This window comes from Thamnophis elegans, chromosome 3 (assembly GCF_009769535.1).
Source record: "Thamnophis elegans isolate rThaEle1 chromosome 3, rThaEle1.pri, whole genome shotgun sequence".
In the NCBI taxonomy this organism is placed as follows: Eukaryota; Metazoa; Chordata; class Lepidosauria; order Squamata; family Colubridae; genus Thamnophis; species Thamnophis elegans.
The window spans coordinates 111,758,552-111,779,944 of record NC_045543.1 but is presented as its reverse complement, the minus strand read 5'-3'; the positions used below and the strand labels follow the sequence as shown (position 1 = coordinate 111,779,944).

The 21,393-nt window shown below is 41.9% G+C and overlaps 1 protein-coding gene across 4 annotated transcripts in view; it reads right to left on the bottom strand.

The window, feature by feature from the left end:
* SSBP2 (single stranded DNA binding protein 2) overlaps positions 1 to 19,828 on the bottom strand; it is a 127,147-nt gene extending 107,319 nt beyond the window's left edge. For 3 of the 4 annotated variants that reach the window (XM_032213425.1, XM_032213426.1, XM_032213427.1), the window contains exon 1: positions 19,624 to 19,682. In XM_032213425.1, the coding sequence (XP_032069316.1) occupies positions 19,624 to 19,682 (59 nt within the window). Of the gene's footprint in view, positions 1 to 19,623 lie in introns of all 4 variants that reach the window. The other variant, XM_032213424.1, reaches the window with a different exon arrangement.
* Positions 19,829 to 21,393: the final 1,565 nt, after the last annotated feature.

Sequence of the window (21,393 nt, the reverse complement as noted above, 5' to 3'; positions counted from 1 at the left end):
CCAGCTCTTAGGCTTTTCCTCTAATCTTCACCACTGTCCATAATCAGCCATCCATAACTTTCAATAATCATTCACTCTTTTTCCAACCCACTCTGTATGTGCTAACCTTTACATTCTTCCCTCTAGATGTAGAAGCTTCCTGTTGCTCCAGCCTTCAATATAATCTGCTTTCCCCATTCAACCATTGGTTTTTCAGGCCTAATATTTCTGGTTCATTTTGATACTGCTGATATTTAGGGTTGGGACAAACTGATGGAGAAATAGCTTATAATTGACTCAGTTTTTTTACTACCAGTTCTGTGGGCGTGGCATGGCGGCCATGGCAGGTGAAGGATACTGTAAAGCCTCCATTCCCTCCCCACTCCATGGGAAGGTTACTGCAAAATCCCCATTTCCTCCCGATCAGCTGGAACTCGGGAACTTGGCTTACCTGATACACTCATTTTCTGAAGAAGTGGAGACAGCCTCGTGTGGGCTATTCTTGCACCATCGAACAGAACTGAGTCTGCAAAGTTTAAGTCCCGCCACTTCCTGCTGAGATCCACAGCTTTTATGACGGAACAAATATGCAGACAGACGTGCATGAAAAGAAACCATCTCTCCCTCAATAGCAGCCTGGACCCTAAGGGTGGGGCAGGATGCTGTTTCCACTTCTTCAGAAAATGAGCGTATCAGGTAAGCCAACGCTACATTTTCCTGACTCAGTGGAGACAGCCTCCTTGTGTGGGACATACCAAAGCTTGTCCAACATTGCGGGTGGGAAACAGTCCGGGATGAATCCCTCTGACTAACCCTGACCTGCTGAAAAACACGCCTCCCAAAGGCTGCATCAGCCGATGCGTACCTGTCAATCTGGTAGTGTCGAATAAATGTGGATGGAGACAACCACGTGGCCGTCCTGCACATCTCATGCAAAGGCACCCTAGTGCCCCAGGCAGCTATGGTAACTGCACTACGCGTAGAATGTGCAGTGATGTTATCAGGAGGTGGCTTATCCTGAGAGGAATATGCCTTTTCAATGCATGCCCTGATCCACCTCACTAATGAAGAAGAGGACTCCTTGAGGCCCATAGAGTCTGGTTGAAAAGAAACAAACAGTGCTTCAGTGCGATGGAAGGTCGCCATTATGTGTAAATAGATCTTCAAAGCCCTTTGAACATCAGGGGCGTGCCAGTTGTGTTCTAGGCGATGAACCGGGTCAGGGCAGAAGTTGGGAAGCACCAAGTCCTGAAAGCGATGAAAGATGGAGTTCACCTTAGGTACGAATGCTGGATCCATCCTGAGAACCACTCTGTCCACATGGAAAGTGCAGAGATCCTGTTGCATGGAAAGAGCGGCTAACTCCGAGATCCGCCGGGCTGAAGAGATTGCCACCAAAAATAAAGACTTTCTGCGACATGAAGAGTAGGGAAGTGTCTCGCAGTGGCTTGAATGTAGCCTGGGTGAGTGTCTGAAGAACAAGAGGCAGGTCCCAAGAAGGGTAGCGATGCACGGTGGGTGGATGCAGGTTAGTAGCACCTTTCAGGACTGTCGAATGAGCGGTTCAGAGGTCAGAGATCTGTCAAGGCCAGAACATAGGATGAAGGAGAAGGCCATGACCTGGCGACAGAGGGTGTTGGGCGCCAACCTGGCTACCAACCCGTCCTGCAGAAATTGGAGAATGTGGCACGTCCGACCTTGGAGGGGAGTTACCTTCTTGGGCCAGCACCAAGCATAGAAGGCCTTCCAAGTGCAGTGATAGATATGAATGGTAGCCAGTCTCCTGGCTGCCTGGATTGTCCAAATAACATCTGGTGACAAGCCCTCAGTCGTCATTGAGCATTGCTCAACCTCCATGCGGTCAACTTGACCCACTGTGGGTCTGGATGTGACATGGCCACTTGGAAGAGAGACATGTTGGAGAGGGGGATCCTCCATGGGGAAGCAACTGACAGAGACAGGAGATCCGCGAACCATGGGTGACACGGCCAGTGAGGCGCTAGGAGGTTTAACTCCACCCTCTCCCCCAACAGTTTCCTGATGACCCGCTGAATCAAGGGAAATGGAGGGAAGGCATAAAGAAGGCCCTGCGGCCAGCGATATCTCAGGGCATCCCTCTCCTCCGCGCCTGGAGTTGCATACTTTGCGTAAAACCAAGGGACCTTCTTGTTGCAACTGCTGGCGAAAAGGTCGATCACGGGGACGCCGAACCATCTGGTCAGCTCTCTGAAGTGAGTTGCATGGCGTTCCCACTTGGCCTGATCTATCTGTGATTGGCTCAGCGAATCCGCCATGATGTTTTCTGTGCCTGCGATGTGTTCTGCTTGCACGGAGAAAAGGTGTGTCTTTGCTCAGGATAGCAGCTGTTGGGCCTCCTTCATAAGCCGCTTGGACCAGGTTCCGCCCTGCTGGTTGACATGGGCATTCATCGTCATGTTGTCCATCAGTATTAACACGTGCTATCCCTCCACCGACTGCTAGAAATACAGGAGCCCCAGGCGAATCGCTTTCAGCTCCAGAAAATTGATTGTTTGTTGTTTTTCTGTGTGTCCACTGACCCTGTGCCACCTCTGTGTCAGAATGGACCCCCCATCCCAGCAGGCCGGCGTAGGTGGTGATGGTCACCCGGCACGGTTCTCGGAACAAGCAACCCTTCGTTATGGCCTGAGACGACCATCAGGTCAGGGAATTGCAGACCTCAGTGGACAGGGGGATCTGAATCGATGAGCAGCTGCTGTTGTCCTTCTGGAACGGCAGGAGCAGCCATTGGAGAGGCCTGCTGTGAAGCCTGGACCAGGGCACTATTACAAAGCATGAGACCATCTTGTCTAGCAGTTGGGACAGTTGGAAGAGTGGAACCTGTGCTGTCTCTGCACCGCCAATGCTAGCTCCCAGAGGCTCCGCTTGTGGTCCCCAGACAGGAAGACCCAACCTATGAGGGGTTTGGGGTTGGGACTAGGTGGCTCTTGGATAGGTTGATTGAGAAGCCGTGGTTTTCCAGAACATCTACGGTCTCCCACAGATCCCTGTGGGCCTGGGACCGGGACAACAAGATAATGTTGTTAAGGTAGCACATAATCCTTATGGAGAGGGTCCGTAGGTGGGCCGCCAAGTCTGCCAGCAGCTTGGTGAATACCCTGGGCACGGACAAGAGTGCGAATGGGAAAGTCTGATATTGGTAGTGGCACCCCCGATAGCAAAAAGCGTAGGAACCTCTGGTGTTCTAGATGGATCGGGACATGGAGATAGGCCTCAGTCATATCTATCTAGATCAAAAAGTCATCCCTGCGGATGCCCTCCAAGATGGTAATCAATAAATGGATCTTGAAGCACCGATAGACAATATGGCGGTTCAAGGCCTTGAGGTAGAGGATCGCCCTCCAGCCCCCCCCCCCGAAGCTTTTGGGATGATGAACAAAAGGGAGTAATACCCCTGTCCCTGTTGTTCCTCCGGCACCGGCCGAATGGCTTGGATGTCTAAGAGATGCCAAATCGCCTGATCTACCGGCTTCTCTTTTCCAGGTCCCAGGATAAAGGCGGAAACACTTCGAGGGGTAGGAGAGATATTCTAGGGAGAGGTCAATTTTCACCGTCTCCCTGACCCAGGTGTCCATCGTGACTTCCTCCCATCGGTCGGCAAAGAAGGCCAATCGACCACCAATGGGAAGGTTCCTGTCTCAGTTACTTACATCTGCGGAAGGTTTGGGAAGTTTCTGAAACTCGGGTTTCCTGGAAGGGGGAAATCGCTGGTATCCTCTACCTATCCTGTCCTGCTGAGGACCATGACGTCCTGAGTACTGTCTGGCCAGATGGGAGAAATCGTATCCCCTGTCCAGGATCCAAAAGGACCTGCAGCAATAAGGAGCGGCCCGATTTTCAGTCCTGCGGAAGACGGAGGGGAGAATTTTCCTCTTATCCTTAGATTCGACAAGCTTGGTGGCCCTTAATGAGAACGTGTTCCATCTCCTGTTCTCTGCCTTCAAGGCATCCTTCTGATTACTTGGAACATTAGGCGAAGACAATGCAGCTATTGGAGCATCCACCGAGGGGGACCTCCAAGGCCTTGGCCAAAACCAGCCCAATATTGTAAAAACGTTTGTCTTTGGCGGTGGGAAAGGGGCCCGACCCAGGGACTTCCATTGTCGCTGGACCATATCTGAGAAGAAGGGAGGTGAGGGACCACTTCCTTTTGCACAGTGGGCTTGCTGAAAACCAGCCCAGCTGAATCCCTCTTGGTCGCTGGGGACTTGGTGGCCTGGGCTGCTTCCAGATTAGCTAACTTTTGGGCCTTGATGAGAATGAACCTGAACATAGAAGGTTTGAAAAGCCCAGCTAAGAGAGTCTGTTCTACATCAGAATCCTCATCGTCCCCTTCATCTCCCAAGGATGAAAAACTGTCTGACGATCCCAGGGACTGTTCCTCCTGGGTAGAGGTCTTCCTTGGGAGATCCCTGGCTGCTGTTCTCTTACCATGCTTTGTATGCTTTTTGGAGGCAGAGGACTTTCGTTGATGGATGCCCACCACAATGCCCTGTCTAATAGCTTCAGTAATGATGGTAGCCATATGGGGGGGGGAGAATTACTGCACAGCCCGGCTGCTGCCCATGCTGTTGGGGAAACGGCAGAGCCCGTGGCCCCTGGAATATCTGCTCCTTGCATGGCAGGGGGAGGAAGGGCCACCTCAGTTTCTCTATTCCCCATCTCAGAGCCCTCACTGTCTGAAGATAGCTCTTCCTCAGAACAGGGAGCTTCGGCTGGTGCCGGGGTCTCAGAAGAGGTCGGAACAGGCACCGCCTGGGCCACCATCTCAGACTGCCTCTGTGCCTCCTTTTGGGCCTTGTCAAATTGTTTCTCTAGGGCCTTTTGTCTCCTTATTTCTGCTCTCTGTGTGGCTTTAGATTTGCCCTTGAATTTGCCTCTCCTCTTGGGGGGAGGGGACTTGTGCCTGCTAGGTAGGTGAAAGGTTGATGGACCTTCCAGAGGGTCATCAAACAGAAAGGATGAGGCCTTTCCTGCACCTCCATCCATTGGAGCTGACACTGACTATATAACTAAGGTTAAAATAATGGATGTGCCAATCCCCACAAAGGGCACACCAGGGTCCGGGTACTGGGTCAATGAGAGCAGACAATGGCCCCTGTGGACAGGCACACTAGGGCTTGTCCTTAGCCTGCAACAAGAGACCCACTGGGCCCTGTGCCAAAGACCTCAAGCTGTTAAGCGACTTAGGGCTGGCAGCTCCTGTTCCAAGGGAGTTGCATAAGTGTCTCCGCTTCCTGTCTGATCTCCTGTGTTGTCTGGGAGGGGGAAAGGAACAGTCCTCATAGTTATGATGTGGCCTCACTTAGTGTCCTGGTGGGATTTGAATCCAAAGCTGTTCTCTGGGCCTGCAGTCTCAATACCTACCCCAGAGGGCATCCAATGGTGGTCTAGAGGGAATCCCCAGGGCTTGGTCAATGGGCTGGGACCCAAAAAGGTAGCTGCCACTAAACAAGGCCTTCAAAATGGGAGGAGAAGCTGATCCTGGCTCTCCTCACCCCCGTGTGGATACAAACGGTGCATGGAAGCCTCTCCCAGCTCCCTGCGCTCCTCTATCGCTTTAAACAGTGTGGAGAAGCCGATCCCAGCTCTCCGCACCTCCATGTGGCCAAGAACAGCGCGGAGAAGCCTCTCTCAGCTCTCCGCGCTCCTTTAATTACAAACGACGCCAAGAAGCTGATTCCAGCTTCCCACGCCCTCAAGCAGTTGCAAACGGCGCCAAGAAGCCGATCTCAGTTTCCTGTGTCCCCTCATGGCACCAAAGTCTCCGCTCCACGCTACAAGCCTCTCCCCGACCCACGCGGTCACTCAACAACTTACAGGAGGCATCTGCGGGCACAGATGTCCTCCTGCCATCAGCAGCTACCTGTGCTGCCTTCCGATGCCTCATGGCGCTGATTCCATCAAGGGAGTCAAGCAGACTGTAAAGAAAACAACAGAGGGGAGACTAAATCTAGAAACAATGAAAAAATCAGAAGTTAAATGAAGGAGGAAAAAAGAAAGCTCAGTATTCAGGGAGAGATCGATAGCACGTCTTGTTTAAAAGATTGGTGAGCCTGAAAAGTTGGGGATCTCAGCAGGAAGGGGTGGGACTTAAACTTTGCAGACTGAGATCTATTGGATGGTGCAAGAATAACCCACCAAGGAATCTGTCTCCACTAAGTCAGGAAAATAGATGGTGTCAGGGGTGGTATTTACTGGTTCTCCAAATTACTCAAAATTTCCATTACCAGTTTTCCAGAACTGGTCAGAACCTGCTGAATACCACCTCTGAACTGACTATGTTAACTACAATAACTTAACAATCATTTTGTATAATAATTATTTTATTTAACACTGATTGTATATAATTGTAGCATGGCATTAAAGAACCTTGTGTTATATCTACTTCAATAGTTGAGAAGCAGTTTCCCCCTTTTGCATTAAATTATGGTTCAATGCTTAATTACATCTCCCTTAATCATTCCCTTGTATATAAAATCCATAGCTTTAAATAAAAATGCAATTTTTCATTATAATCTTCACAAACAATCCAAGACAATTCCACTGAAGTTGAGAAACAGTCATAGGATTTTTAAAATATTTTTCTTTCAAAATATAGTCATGTTTACAAATATCCTAGTACATTAATATGGAGTACCAGTCATGGACATATCTCATCTAAATTTTAAAATATCATCTAAACAAAATGCATTCTGTAGGAACAGCAATCAATATGTGTGTTGTTTATAAATTATGTTTTAATATATATACACATTTTCTAGTAGAAAGGGAGAGAAATCCAAATTAAAGGAATTATAAAAATATCAACTCACCTTGAAAATATTTAAAATGGAAGGCAAATTGTACCAATTATTCACAGTAACCTAATTAAAAAAAGGTTTCAGAATTTTTTGTATCACTGTGCGATTTAATTTTATTACAGGTAGTCCTAGACTTATGACTGTTTACTTATCGACTGGTTCCAATAGGTGAACATAAGTACCACCTGGGGGATATTTATGACCTGGATTTAAAGTTCTGATTATCAGACCCCTGCCATCGCTGTACTTCAGGTGCTTGGCAACATTTATGGCCATTTAAAGTGGGCCTGGGTCACAAGATTGCATTTTATAATGGTTTGACCAAAAACCAGCTAACAGCAAACCATGGGTTTGCTTAACAACTGTGGTATTTCCTTAATGAGTCAGGAGTTCGCTTAACAATTGCCACAAAACTGGAGAAAGAAACTTCAATAACCTTTACTATGCTGAAGATACCATCCTGATAGTTGAAAATGTAAAACATTAGCCCTAAAGCAAAGAATACCATGAAAAAATGAGATTGAAATTAAATATAGGTATGACCAAACTAATGACAATAGGTAGAATAACCAGTTACAGAATGAACAATGAAGATATCAAAGTGATGGATAGCTTTTCCCTTTTAAGATCAGCCATCAACTGTAAAGGAATGTAGTCAAGAAATATGCCACAGAATAGCATTTAGTAGAGCAGCTGTTAGGTAAGCTCCCCGTTGGGAGAGCGAGTACATTCAGAGAAGCGTTGTTGTGTTGGAGAACACACAAACCAGCATACAGAGACACTGCAGTTTAAATAGGCTTTTACTTTCATGGAAATAGAGGTATCAGAGTCCATCAAAAAGTCCAAGGCATACACGGATAAGACAGTCAGTCATCAATGTCTTTCAGTTAAGGGATAATCCAAATAACATAGTCCAGTATTATATAATCAATTCACTATTCAAAGTTTGCTAGCAGTTGCAAAACTTACAATAGCTCACGGCACTTTCTAACAGCCAGCTTCCAAAACACTCAGATCAGATCAGCCCAGCATCTAACAAACAGAGAGCTAACAGTCATTCTGGCTTCCTCTTATGGCCGATTGAGGAAAACAGCAACCAATCACATTTTACAGTATGATTTAAAGAAACAGGTACAACATTGTTACATGATTTATATATTGCCAACCCAACCATTAGATTATATTCCTAATAGCAGCCATAAAGAAAAATCTTGGAAAAGATATTCAAATGTATGTGTAACATAATACAAAGATCAAAATTATGCACATAGTATTCTGTGTGATACTGTATGGAAATGAAAGTTGTATTCTGAAGAAGCAGAATGTAATTGTTACAATAGGCTTTAAACACTTTTCAAAAACTGACACACAAACATATGTAGTATGTATTTAAGATCAATTTGCTTTTATTTTTTTGTTCCATTCCATATAACTACATTTCAGTATTCCATATTCTTGTAAATGCAAATGCTTTTACTCTAATGGTAATTATCTACAGACCTTCCCCTGTGAACCTGAGTTGCGGTTAGTTTGTGACTTAAATTGAAACCAACTCAGAAAATTTCATTTAATGTTGTTCTCTTTGACACCATGAAAGTAATCTTAAAGGAAAATTATGACATGCCGAGTAAAGTATAATGATTGAGCATAACAAGCAACAAATATGTCAATGGAGATTCTCAGTCCTCCAGATCGTTGCTGTGCCAAAGATGTGTTTTCAAAAGGCAACTGGACTTTGTTGTTTTTCTTTAAAGAGGTTTTGCTTCTTATCCAAGAAGCTTCTTCAGCTCCGACTGGATGTTGGGGAATGGAAGGATTTATATTCCTTGCAGACAACTGGTCATTTGCATTCTTTTTAGAGTTGTTAAGGCCACTGTGTCCTTAGATCATCTGAGTAGTGCAAATGGGTGTGAAGCTATCTTGGAACTGCACGTTGCACTTGGAAAAAGCACTTTTGGGACAACTGTGACCTGGATGACTGAGAATCTCCACTGACATTTAAGTATGAACTTTGGGATAAACACCCTTTGAATGGTGCACAAGTATGAATGGATTTCCATAAAAATTGTAGGCTACAGAACCATTTGCGCTTCAGTTTGAGATGCAGACCACACAGATTTATGCCCAACAGTCTGCACCTGTCAGGGCAGAAAACATGCTGCAGAAAGCACAGCTCCACAACACAGTCCTTACAGCAGTTCCAAGAAGGCTCCACACCCATTTACACTACTTAAGTGACCCCGAGGACACAAGACAAACCTCCAAATGACTTCAATGACTGTCTAAATTATGCAAATGACCAGTTATCTGCAAGGAATATAAATCCTTCCATTCTCCACTATCCAGTCAGAGCTTAAGAAGCTCCTTGGATAAGAAACAAAATGTCTTCAAAGAAAAACAAGTCCAGTTTTGAAAAAGCAACATTGGGACAACCAGAAAATAGAGAACTTGCAATTCATAGTGATATGAATTTTCTTGAACTGGTCAAAATGACATACGGATTGCAAACTAAATCTGAGTAAGTATGCTATTTGGAATAAATACATAAATTGTGGCTCAAACTACAGATAAGACAGAACATTTAAAAGTATGTGCAAAATAGGAAAATTGTGCTTTGTTTTCATTGTTATAAAATATGACTGGCATTATTTAGTTTAAATATACTTTTAAATACAGTATTTCTAAGACATGCATATATCTGACTCTGAAAAACTAATATATTCCATTTTTTAATGATTCTAGTATTTATAGTTAATTACAGGAACACAGAAGCTACATCACTAATTGTAAGGCTGGAATTCCATTAACATTACAGGTAATCCTCAACTTAGCACCAAGACTGAGCTCAGAATTACAGTTGTAAGTTGTGCAGGTCATTAATCGGGTCACCACATAACTGCATCTGGTTTTACTATCTTTTTCATAATGTTGAATAGTTGCTCGGAGATTGATAATAAGTCCCGGACTACCTGTAAGTTATAAAAGTAGTTCTCGTCTAGTGACCACCTTTTCAGTAACTGAAATTGTGATGGTGCTGAATGACTAATAGTTATGACTGTTGCTTAGACTTTTGGTCATTGCAGCCCCCCCTCATGGTCATATGATCATAATTTGAGCATTTGGCAAACAGCTCATATGTACAATAGTTGCAGCATCTCAGTCACATTATTGTCACTTGTAACCTTCCCTCCTGGTTTCCTATAAGCAAAATCAATGGGTATATTGCTCTGTTAAATGGTCTTCCTGTGCTCAGGACCTGCTGTGCCATCCATTGCCCAGTATTTTTTCACCCCTACCATTCCTCTCCCCAACTCATGCTTAGCCTGTGCCAGTCTTTCTAGGAGCTTATATTTGATTCTAATTAAATAATAACATAATTAAATAATACAATTTCAAAGAAAAATATTTCTTATTAACATAATCTTAAAATTATAATCCCAACAGCCTTTTAATTCCAAATTGTGTGTACAATTTCATAATATGTGAGGCCTGCAACTCATGTGGTCAAAAGGGTCTCACAGCAAAGTAGTTACAACTATGCACAGATGTCAACTAGTTTCCATCATGAGAAACAAGCAACTCTCAATCCATTAAGACATAAGAGGGAAAGAATACAAATTTTGAACCTGATATATACGTAGGGCTAAAATACTACAAGAGACAATCACCAATTTTCTTAGTATTAAAGATGTTTACAAGTCTGCAATAATGGAATGTGATCAGAACAGTGTCCTATTGCATTGCAAATCTTCTACTCCAAGTACTGGTCTGAGTGAGGTCTAACAATAAATATAAAGGTGTTAATACAATACAGTATTCCAAGATTTTATACATAAATTTCCCATATGAAAAAAAATCAATTTATTTTGTGGTTTTATAAGCTTGTGCAAAGTTCACGTGGAGCAGTTTGGAGAACTCCTAAAATTCTGTTTCCTGCTGGACCCATGCCAAACTTTATTTTTCTATTATAAAAAGTTTAGTTCCTAGAAACTGCCAAGCAATTTGCTTCCCAGAAAAGTCCTGCTCCTATTTCTATCCTTAATGGGCCAAAAAAGAAATTCTGAGGAAAAAACAGAAACTACCCTGTTTTCAGAATGCATACTGCACTTCCCAACTGTTCAGATGAGCAAGTAATATCTGTGTTAAGGAAAGATTGCCAACTCCTGACTTAGAATGATACATGTTACTACATATACTAGTGAACTAGTATACATCTTCCCTAATTCCTTTTGTGTTAAACTACAAAAACAGGACAAATGCTCAATAAGTAAGAATGAAACCAAGGCTTTAACTACTCAAGACACATGTTATGTTATATAATAATTGTACTTAACTTAAAAATGAGCAAGCACTTGGAAGTAGGGTTGAATCAGAAATTTCTGAATAATCTTCAAATAGAACTTCTAAAATTAAATGCTTGTTCAAATACACACAGTTTTGTAGTCTTTATAGTTATGTAATTGACAGAACCAGTTTAGGGAAAATTTCAAGTAAATAGGTTCAGGATAGTGTCATAAAAAAACTTCATGACTGCAGGAGCTTTAGCCAATGGAATATGCATTCAGCCATGAAGGAATAGTTCTCTACTCCTGGAGATCTTCAAATAGTAGCTATATGATCATCACTTCCTGAGATGCTCTAGCAGAGGGGTGTCAAACTCGATTCACATGGCCCTCCTAAGCTCCATTTTTTCTGGCAGAGGAACCGTGGGCCGTGGGGTCCTTCCTGTTTCCAGAGCCAGATCTAAGCACCCCACGGGCCAGATCCAGCCCCCGGCCTTGAATTTGACACAGAATCTAGCAGATTCTGCATTGAGCAGGAGTGGAGTAGATGTTCTTCCTCTTTCTGCAGGGGGGAGACATCTTCCAACTCTATTATTTTATGATGGGAAAAGTGTGTTTTAACCTTGCTGTATCATATTTGTCATTAGAAAAGTACACAATATCAATTATATCTGTTGTATTGTTTATTTATAAACTACTGGTATATTGTTTACAATACAAAAACTTTCAAATGCTAGTGAGTTTTTCAGGAAAAAAAAATCTGTCCAAAAAGGAGCCATTACACACACGACTACATGACTCAATTACATATTATAAGCATCTTATGTTCAAAGGTTTGAGGTTCGTTACAGAACATTTCTGAGAAAAACATATTCTGATTATCTCCCCAAATACATTAATCTTGTCATTATGAAAGAGCTTGTCCTTTTTCACAACTGTTTTGGAACAGGACATGTTTTGCAAAATTTAAGATGTGCCCAGGCTAAATTGGACCTTTCTTGGCATCTGGCCCTGTTTGCAATACAATGAATCACCTCCTGTTCTGGAAGTACTATTAAAAAAAATGAACCACCTTCAGAACAGAAAGATCAGAAAGTTACAGAAAAAAACATTTCAGAAAATGAATTTTGGAGTTTTTCATATGAACACACCACATTCCCAACTATTAACCTCCTCAAACTTGTTCTTTAAATGTATTTGTATCTAATAAAGATATAACAACATTGTGTTGAATTAACTATAAAATATATTTTCAGAAATATACAGAGGACAAAATGGTCTTAACCGGCTTTCATTATAAAGGCTTATTCCTCATCTCACTAAGAATACTGAACATTTGATTTGGTATTTCTAAGAAACCTGCATTATGTTACAATTTAAATAACCTAAGGACGTCAGCTTACTTTCCTATTTTATTCTGAATCTTGTTCTTTCTCATACAACCATCAAGCTTTACTGTGGTTTCTAAAGAAAGCATTTAGAATACATCAAATCCTTAACACTACAATCATTAGAAGAGAAAGAAAAGTCACCAAAGCTAAATACAAATAATGGTTCTTCATCCTTATCAACAGCAAGCAACGTTGCTTTCAAGTTCTAGAGACTTCCTGACATGTCAGTGCACTTTTCTTGGCAGCAATTCAGAAGCTGTTTGCTGTTCCTGTTTCTGGAATTTTTTACTACTAAGCGTGGCTTTCAGCCTGCATTTGTTAATGGTCTCTTAGCCAAATACTAACTAGACCTGATCCTGCTTAACTTCCCTGCCCAGTCAAGGTCATATACTGCCCATTTTAATTTTTTTGAATAGAGGCCACTCCATGCCAAAATAAATGTTTAGTGATACAAATAATTAAGTTTCATAATAATTTTTCTTTCTTATTTTAAGCAGCTAGAAAAGCATTTTCCTCTATATTGGAAGGCATTTCCAAGTCAATGGAATTTTGGAAATGAAAGTTAAATCCCATAATTTCCACAAGATATTATCTTCATTTCATGGCACAAACATAACGATTTAAAGAAAAATAGAATTTGAACTTTTCTCTGACTTAATTTTATATTTTAAATATATATCTACTTATTTTGCATTTTCAGAGTTGACATATTTTGATTAGAGTTGTCAAAATTAAACCTGCTCAAACCATAATTAAACTAAATAAAGTTTCCAAAATCCCAAAATGTTAAAACTGACACTTGAATGTTAAGCCATTCTTTGTGGCATTTTTATGCGCACCTAACTAATCACAAAACTTTTATGTCTATTTTCAGAAAGCCCTTGTAATGTAATGGTCTAAGGTAGGAGCACTTTGGCCATTTTCAACCAAAGAAGACCACTAGATGTCTCTGGATCGCTCAGTGTCTCTCTGCTCATAAGGTTCTTGTTCTGGGAAAAACTAGAAACAGTGAACACTACACTATGCACAATTATCATGTGTATTTTGATCATATCATCATTGCTTCTTTTCCCCAGGCAAAATGGGCCAAAAAAGAGATTTAACCAGTGGCCTGATCCTACCTGTTTAATTGATTCGGTGATCGTTCACTTTGCTTGCGTATGCGCTTGATGCACGTGCAGTGTTGAGAAAAAGTACCTTTTGCATTACTGCTGTGGAGGAAAACAGCTGAGGAGCAGCAATCTGCTCTGCCATGCTACTCAGCTGAGAAGATAAAGGTGAGTAAACTGCAGGAGTGGGTGGGCCCACTTCATTGTCAGAGCAAACCAGTTTGGACCAGTTTGGGCAAACCATCAGCTGGAAGTGAATCCCAGCCGTGGATTTAACTGACTATGAAAAGTAAAAAATTGTAAAAAGTCTTTCAGACAGGTGCAGCACTCTTGAAATTGCTAAGCTATTGGAGTGATCACAGAACCATCAAACATTTTATTGGACAAAAGGATCACAAGAAATGTGTTGTGAAAAAAAAATACATTAACTCCAAAGTTTTGAGAAGAATCAAACATGAAGCTACCAGGAACTCATTATCCTCCAGGGCTGTCATATTTCAGAAATGCAACCTACCTGGAGTGCCGAGAAGTACAAGGTATTTAGGGCTCAGAGACATGGCCAAGGTAAAGAAGGCTGACCACCACTGAACATGACACGTGTTGAAATGGCAAGACTGAGCCAAGAAATATCTGAAGATAGATTTTTCAAAGGTTTTATGGACTGATGAGTGTGATTCTTGATGGACCAGATAGATGGGCTTGTGGCTGGATCAGTAACAGACAGAGAGCTCTACTTCAACACAGATGCCAGCAAGGTGGAGGTGGGGTACTGGTATTATTACAAATGAGCTAGTTGATGGACTCAAAATAATCTCTCAAACTTACTGCCAGTTTTTAGAAGATACTTTCTTCAAGCTATGGTACTGGAAAAAGTCTACATCTTTTAAGACGACCATGACTTTTATGCAGGACAATGCTCCATCACATGCACTGAAGTAGTCCGCTGCATGGTTACCCACTCAAGGCCTTAAAGATAGAATAATGACATGGCCCCTTCCTCATCTGACCTAAAGCCTATTGAGAACTTGTGGGGCCTTCTTAAATGGGAGATTTATGGTGAAGGAAAGCAGCACACCGCTCTGAACAGTGTCTGGCTGTGGTTGTTGCTGCACAAAATGTTGATCATCAACAGATCAAGAAACTGACATGAATGGAAGGCTTATGGCTGTTACTGAAAAGACGGGTGGCTATATTGGTCACTGATTTTTTTTAATGTCAGAAATGTTTATTTGTACATTTTGAGTTGGTTGTTTGTTTTTCTCATGTATTCTCATGTAACAGATGCAAATTAACGTGAGATGGGCAAATTTTCATTTAGTTGCATAATTATTCTGCACGGTTTCCCAATAATTGTACACACATAGATATTCTCCTAAGAAACCCAAAACCTCATTTTTTTTCTTTCTTATATATTCAGGTTTGATGTTTATTAACATTTTGGATTGACCAAGAGCACTGTATTTATTCAATAATAAAATTAATCCTCCAAAATAAAACTTGCCTAATAAAATTGTGCACATAATTTATCTGTTATGTATAAGTTGGGTTGACAAAACCAGAAATGAGGTGATAAGCTGCCTGGGAAAGCCAAGAGAAACAATCAAAACCATAAAAAAGAGAAAGTTACAATATTTGGGTCATGTGATACGACACCCAGAAAAATAAGACATATTTCACTTAATCCTCTAAGGAAAAATTGAAGGCAAACGAGGTCTAGGCAGAAGAAGAACATCATGGCTTCAAAATCTAAGGGACTGATTTGGACAAAACTCAGCAGCACTTTTTCATGAGGCTGCTAATAAAAATAGGATCGCCACATGAACGCCAATGTCCAATGACGGATATGGCACAAAAGAAGAACACAATGTATGTAAGTCATGTTTAGCTCCTGAGTGAAAGTGGGTAATATATCTAATAAGTAAGTCCTTTCTCGGTTATTGTCCCTTAGAAAGACCACAATTACCTCATAAACCTTGACATAACTACTGTTTCTGTAAAACAGGGAATTATAGTTATGACAACCAAACAAGAAAGTATTTTACATTAAATACAAACCAGAATTTGCTTGTTTTAGTCCTAGTAATGAAAATGTCTGGCTTTGAATAAAGACCAATGATTAATTGAAGATGTATTTACTTAATCTGAGCGTGGTGAAATAGAAAGACAAAAACAGCCGCATGAGAATAGAGCATGCAGACACAACACTTCTGCATTTCTTAAACTATGTTCCCTGTGGCCAGATTTTCATTTATTTGATTAGCAGTCAGCCTTTTCCACAGGCCTCCTACACAAAATTTAATCTAAGTATTTATTAAAATGAAACAGATCTTTTAAATCATTTTAATAGAAATTTGACAGCAATCTTAGGGTTTCTGTGAAAGACACAAATTACAGCAAACCCTAAATTTAATAGACCCCCATTTAGTCAACTTTGCATACAGATCAAATTTTTGCCGACTGCTCTCTGAAACAATGGACAAGTTCATTGCAACTATTCTAATGAAGTCTATACATTCATGAAAAATTTATTTACAACTTCTACAGGTGATCCCAGGAGGAGAGGGGTTACTTTAACTCTCTGGAACATTTTGGGTTAAATTTAATTCTCTTGAGGTTAGATAACCCCCTTGGCCTTGGTGTTCTCAAACACACTAAATTCCTCAATTGAATCAATTACATTGCCAGAACAATATGAGTATGAATCAGAAAACATATATGGAATGCTACAAGTGCTATAATAATTTGTAGAGAAGAGCTTCTTATTCTGTACTTCAAGAAAATTTGCAACAGTGGCCAAATATATATAACACATTTTTCAAAGTAAAAATCCAATTAATGTGGGCTTGAATACTTCCTGGAATAAGTATCGCAGATAAACAAACATAAGACATATCTGAGAGTGAATAATTAGACATATGAAGTTAAATTGACTGCATCTTTAATTCAATTTAAGCATACAATCTTAATCACAAGCAGTAAGTCTTCATCATCAACAAGTTTGCAACATGAACATTTAGTTTTAGGTCAGTTTCACATTGTTCTTGTCTATATAATTATTACAGTATATATTAGTTTACCAAAGCTGAACTAGCCACAATGTATTCTCACTGGTAAAAGGAAATATCTATTACTTTTTAACATAAATTCTTTAACATCCAAACATCCATGCTAGAATCCAAAAAATAATTATGTATGCACAAGATCTATTAAAATTGAGATTTATTTCTGCATAAACATGCTTAAAATTGTATAATCACCCCTTTTAATAATGGATTCACTTAAACAAATAACCTCTGTAGACAAATGTACGTTAATCCTTAAACAGACTAGTTGCCACCATTATACAGAGCCTGAGCCTACTTGCATTAAAAAAAATCCAGAAACATGTAGACACAGTATTTTTTTTTTTAGCATTTTTTAAAAAAATGTTAACCAGAATGTACCATTTTTCAAATCCTTAATTATATCTGAAGAGGCTCAGGTCATGTATTCATAAAAAGATTAGAATTGTATTATTTTCCTTCCTCTGAACACCATAAATTCTGAAGAAACAACTGTAGCCCTAAAGAGGGGGGGGACTTTATGTTACAGACATATTGAAAAAATATGACAATAAAAGAACAGCTTTATATAAATGATTTAACAACAATGTATTTTATTGTTAATATTATTAATTTGACAGGCTCAAGCATCCATTCCAATTCTAAGTTGCTTACATCAGAGTTTCTGATATACCATTTAAAAATATTGTATAGGTTCAGGAGAAAAAGCCCTACAAGACCACTATAGCAAACTGTAAATAATGGGGCAATGAATGTATTTAGATCAAACAGCACCATCTAGCAGTTCCCCTAACTTCACACCAAAGGCTATGCCTTACTTGATAGTAGCTCAGCTTACCTTTTATACTGACCAAGTTCTACAGTATTTCAGATAATGTAGATTTTTTTAAAGAATGTGAATACAATAAAAATTCAAATTTACCCAAACTGGTAATATTATATTTGTTTTCAATCAGACTTTCATTAATTAGAGTTAATGCAAATTGTCAAAGAACATATAACAATCAGGAGTATGATTAGTTTTATCCCAAGAGATACAAGTTTTTGTTACGTATACAGTATTGTATAGTTATTTAGCTTTATGTGATTCACTATTTTAAATTTTAAACATTCATTAATTTCTGTTTCAAATTTAGTTTTCAGTTCCTATCTTTGTATGCTTTCTGTGCCAATATAAAATATTGGACAAATCACTTGGCGTATTTCTTTGTCTTTGGAATCAGGAAGTAACTATCCTTTTCAGAATGTTACAGAGGAGAAAATCTTTAGGTGAAAATTCAATGCAAAGTGCCTCAAGAGAAACTTCTCAATCTTGCTTTGCACATTCATTTTCATGTTGTGTAAAAGTTCCAAAGTTCCGTACAATGACATTTTAAAAGACCACATATATCAAACCATTTCTGAAGAGATATCCGTAACTCAAACACTTCATCCTGTATCTCTCTAATACACTACTTTACTAAAGTCTGTTAGGAAGAAAAGAAAATATGCAGTAAATTTCTGACTCTCCTGGGTTCATCCTAACCAAGAGAGAGAGAGAGAAAGAGAAAGAAAAAACCTTCATAAACAACTCTCTTGTGTGTTCTACTATTTTTAGTGAGGAAAATGAAAGTTGTAAGTACAACTGACAACACTGTGAAAACTGAAACTTTAACAGAACTTTAATTCACAAGCAAATTTAATATACAAAAATGGTATTTTACATTTGCTTACTAATAATATGTTATCACTAGTTTCTAATCTAATCATTTGGCTGTATCCTTTATTATGGTAACAGTCAAACATTACAGCAAATAGCAAATTATTGTTAGCAAATATTATCTAAATATTTTTTTCATTTTTTCCAAACGACTTCATGTTTAGTTTAAAAAGTTTTGATGGTTTTTTTGTAACTGAGGAAATAATTATTGCATTGAAATTAAGTATTTTTCTGCAAATGGAGAATGTATCTTTATCAATATTCTAAAGGGTTTCCAATTCACCACTGCTATTAACACGTCTACCACCCCAGGATTATCTCCAAATCCTCTCCAAGCCCAGACCCAACTGCTCATTAACAAAATCTTCTCTTTACAGTTCGATTTCATATTTTCCCCTCAACAATCGCGACTCCACCAACAGCCCTTCTTCCTGCGTACCAGGAGGCCCTTGAAAGATAGAAACTAAAAACTACTTCGTCGTATTTTTGAAATGCACGCAGCACCTATCCCTATCAGACCCAAAGCAAGAGCTGCAGATCTGTGCAAAAAGGTGGGAAAGGGGGTGGGAAAGACCCTGGCTCTTGGGTGGGGGTGGGGAGAGCGGGAGGAGAAGAGTTGAGTGTCGCGGAGTTGAGGGTTTTGTTTCTTTCCCTCCAGCGGAAGCTTCACACGAGCCCACGGCACGGACTCTTTTGTTACCAAAGTTACTCCAACACCATTTTCTCCCCTCCCCCTTCCCCCAAAGCGACACCATAAACCACGGAGGTGAAGGCAGGGAGAAACAAAACCAAAACACGGGGAGAGGACCCTGAGCCTCCGCGCTAATCCGACTCTGCCCTCCCTCGGAGCCAGGCACCACACCGTCTGTCGGAACCACTTTCAGACCCAGCTAGCTAGTCTCTCCTCGCCATCTGCAGCACAAGAAAAGCGCAGTAGACACGTCCCGTCTTGTCTTACTCCCAGCCCACGCGGGAAAGAGCGCCCGAGACCCGCTCCCCCGCCTCCGGAACCGGGTCCGGCGCACTCCTCTCTCCGGGCTCGGAAGCGTCGCGCACACCCTCCACTCTACACCCCGACTTGTAGCTTTCCCCCCTCCGCCTCTTCGATCTTCTCTTCTTCTTTCCCGCGTCGGGGTGAAGCTCCCCGGTCTCGAGCGAGGCCCCCTCTCTCATAAGCGGTAAAGTTACTTTGTGCGGGGCGTATGCGCGCCCACCTCCCCGCCCAATCAGGTTGTGCGGTCCAGCGGGCTGTACTCACTTCTCTCTGGCCTGGCTGTCGGACGGGACGCTGCTGTTGCTCTTGCCTTTGCCGTACATGCCTGCAGAGAGCTCCGACTGTCACGCACCTGTCAACCCATCACAGCCTCCCCAGGAACAGCCCAGTCACCATGGAGACGCTGCCACACACACACGCCATTGGCCCGCTGCGAGCTCGGACACACCTCCGCCCTGTGATTGACACACAGAGACCAGGACAGGCTGCTCTCTCTCCTCCTCTCCGCTGGCTGCCTCCCCCCACCAGCCTCCGGCTCCTCCTCCCCCTCCCGCTCTCCCTTCCCCGGCGCAAGGGGGAATTAGAAACGGTTCTAGAAGGATTTTAAACAACTGGCTGTTCCGTGCGCTGGTCTCTCCGCCCTCCGCCGCTGCCAGAGACGAAGACTACTGAGGAGAGACGGAAACTGCGGACTGGACTCCATCGTCCGCACCACCCAGGACGGCTGAGGATTTTTTTCGTCCGCTTCGCGCGCCTTCGTCACCCTCTTCGCCCTGCAACCCCGCAACCCTCTTAGCCAGCAAGATGCTCCTTTCGACAGACCTCGCTCCCTCCGTCTTTTCAGAGCAGAATGGTTACCAGCCGCTGCTGATTCTCCCCCCCCACCCCCACCCTACACAAGTCAGAGCCCGATTATTCACAGCCCTTGGAGTCTCTCCCACCACGCCGGGGACACGCCCGCCCGCCCGCCGCGAGCTCAGCGTTCCCATGGCCTGACGAGTCCCCACCCGTCAGTCAGTCGGCACCAGCCTCCTGCCCCGTCCCGGTGGTGCCTTTCTGACCCAGTCCCTACACCGAGAGGTGTTTTTCAAGCCAACTTCCACACAGACAATGACACGTCCTACAAATATTTGCAAGGCTCTCTGTGCCCCTCAGTCTCCAGCCCCGAGCAACCGTCGGCATAACATTCTGAGGCCGGCGGAAATTTGACAGTTGGTTCCCAAATGTATCTAATGTATAGAGATATTTAAAAAAAAAACCAAATTGTAGCCATTAAGCCCCTTAAGACGCTAATAAGTATTTTGCAGATTGTTGTCCCCCCACTTAACATTTGGGCATCCAGGACCATGGAGGGTATTTCAGGATGATGCCTCATTATAAGATAAACAAGTTGTCCCAAGTCCTTCATATATTTTCATGGAGGCCCAATTGACTTCACTGTCCGTGTATCATTCTTCCATGTTTTCCTGCGGATTCTTTTCCCTTTCTTACTGCAGAAATCGACTGAGAAGGAAAAGACAGACTACCAGCACAGCGATTGGAAGTTCTAGGAGCTATCCGTCTGGAACCACCAGAATCTTTCTTGATGCACTTGATTTGAATTGTGCAGCAGTGGTGTATTATGTCATCATAAGTGCATCTTAAAGCTCCATGGCCACTGCTGATTGCATTACAAACATCCATAATATTGGGGAATTCAGTTTTTGCCTGCTTAAAAGTCCAATCAGGCCAGGCCATATCACCAAGCTCAATTCAAAGAAAATGGTTTTCCATTTTTTGTACACCAGGTCACCGTCTGAATTTGCATCATGCTAGTTCCGCCCCTACAATAGCTTCCTCCTTAGAATCAAGAGGGCGCAATTCAAATAAATAAACCAGAGTCACTTAGTTGAGTTGGGCCACTATAAAAACCTGAATTTTTTTAAAAAAATGAATAAAGTAATCTGATTTATTAAATTCCCCTTTGGCCAGGCTCAATGTTTGCAAGACCAAACTGGTTCACAGATTCATGGTGAAGCCCTCAGGGAAGTAGGG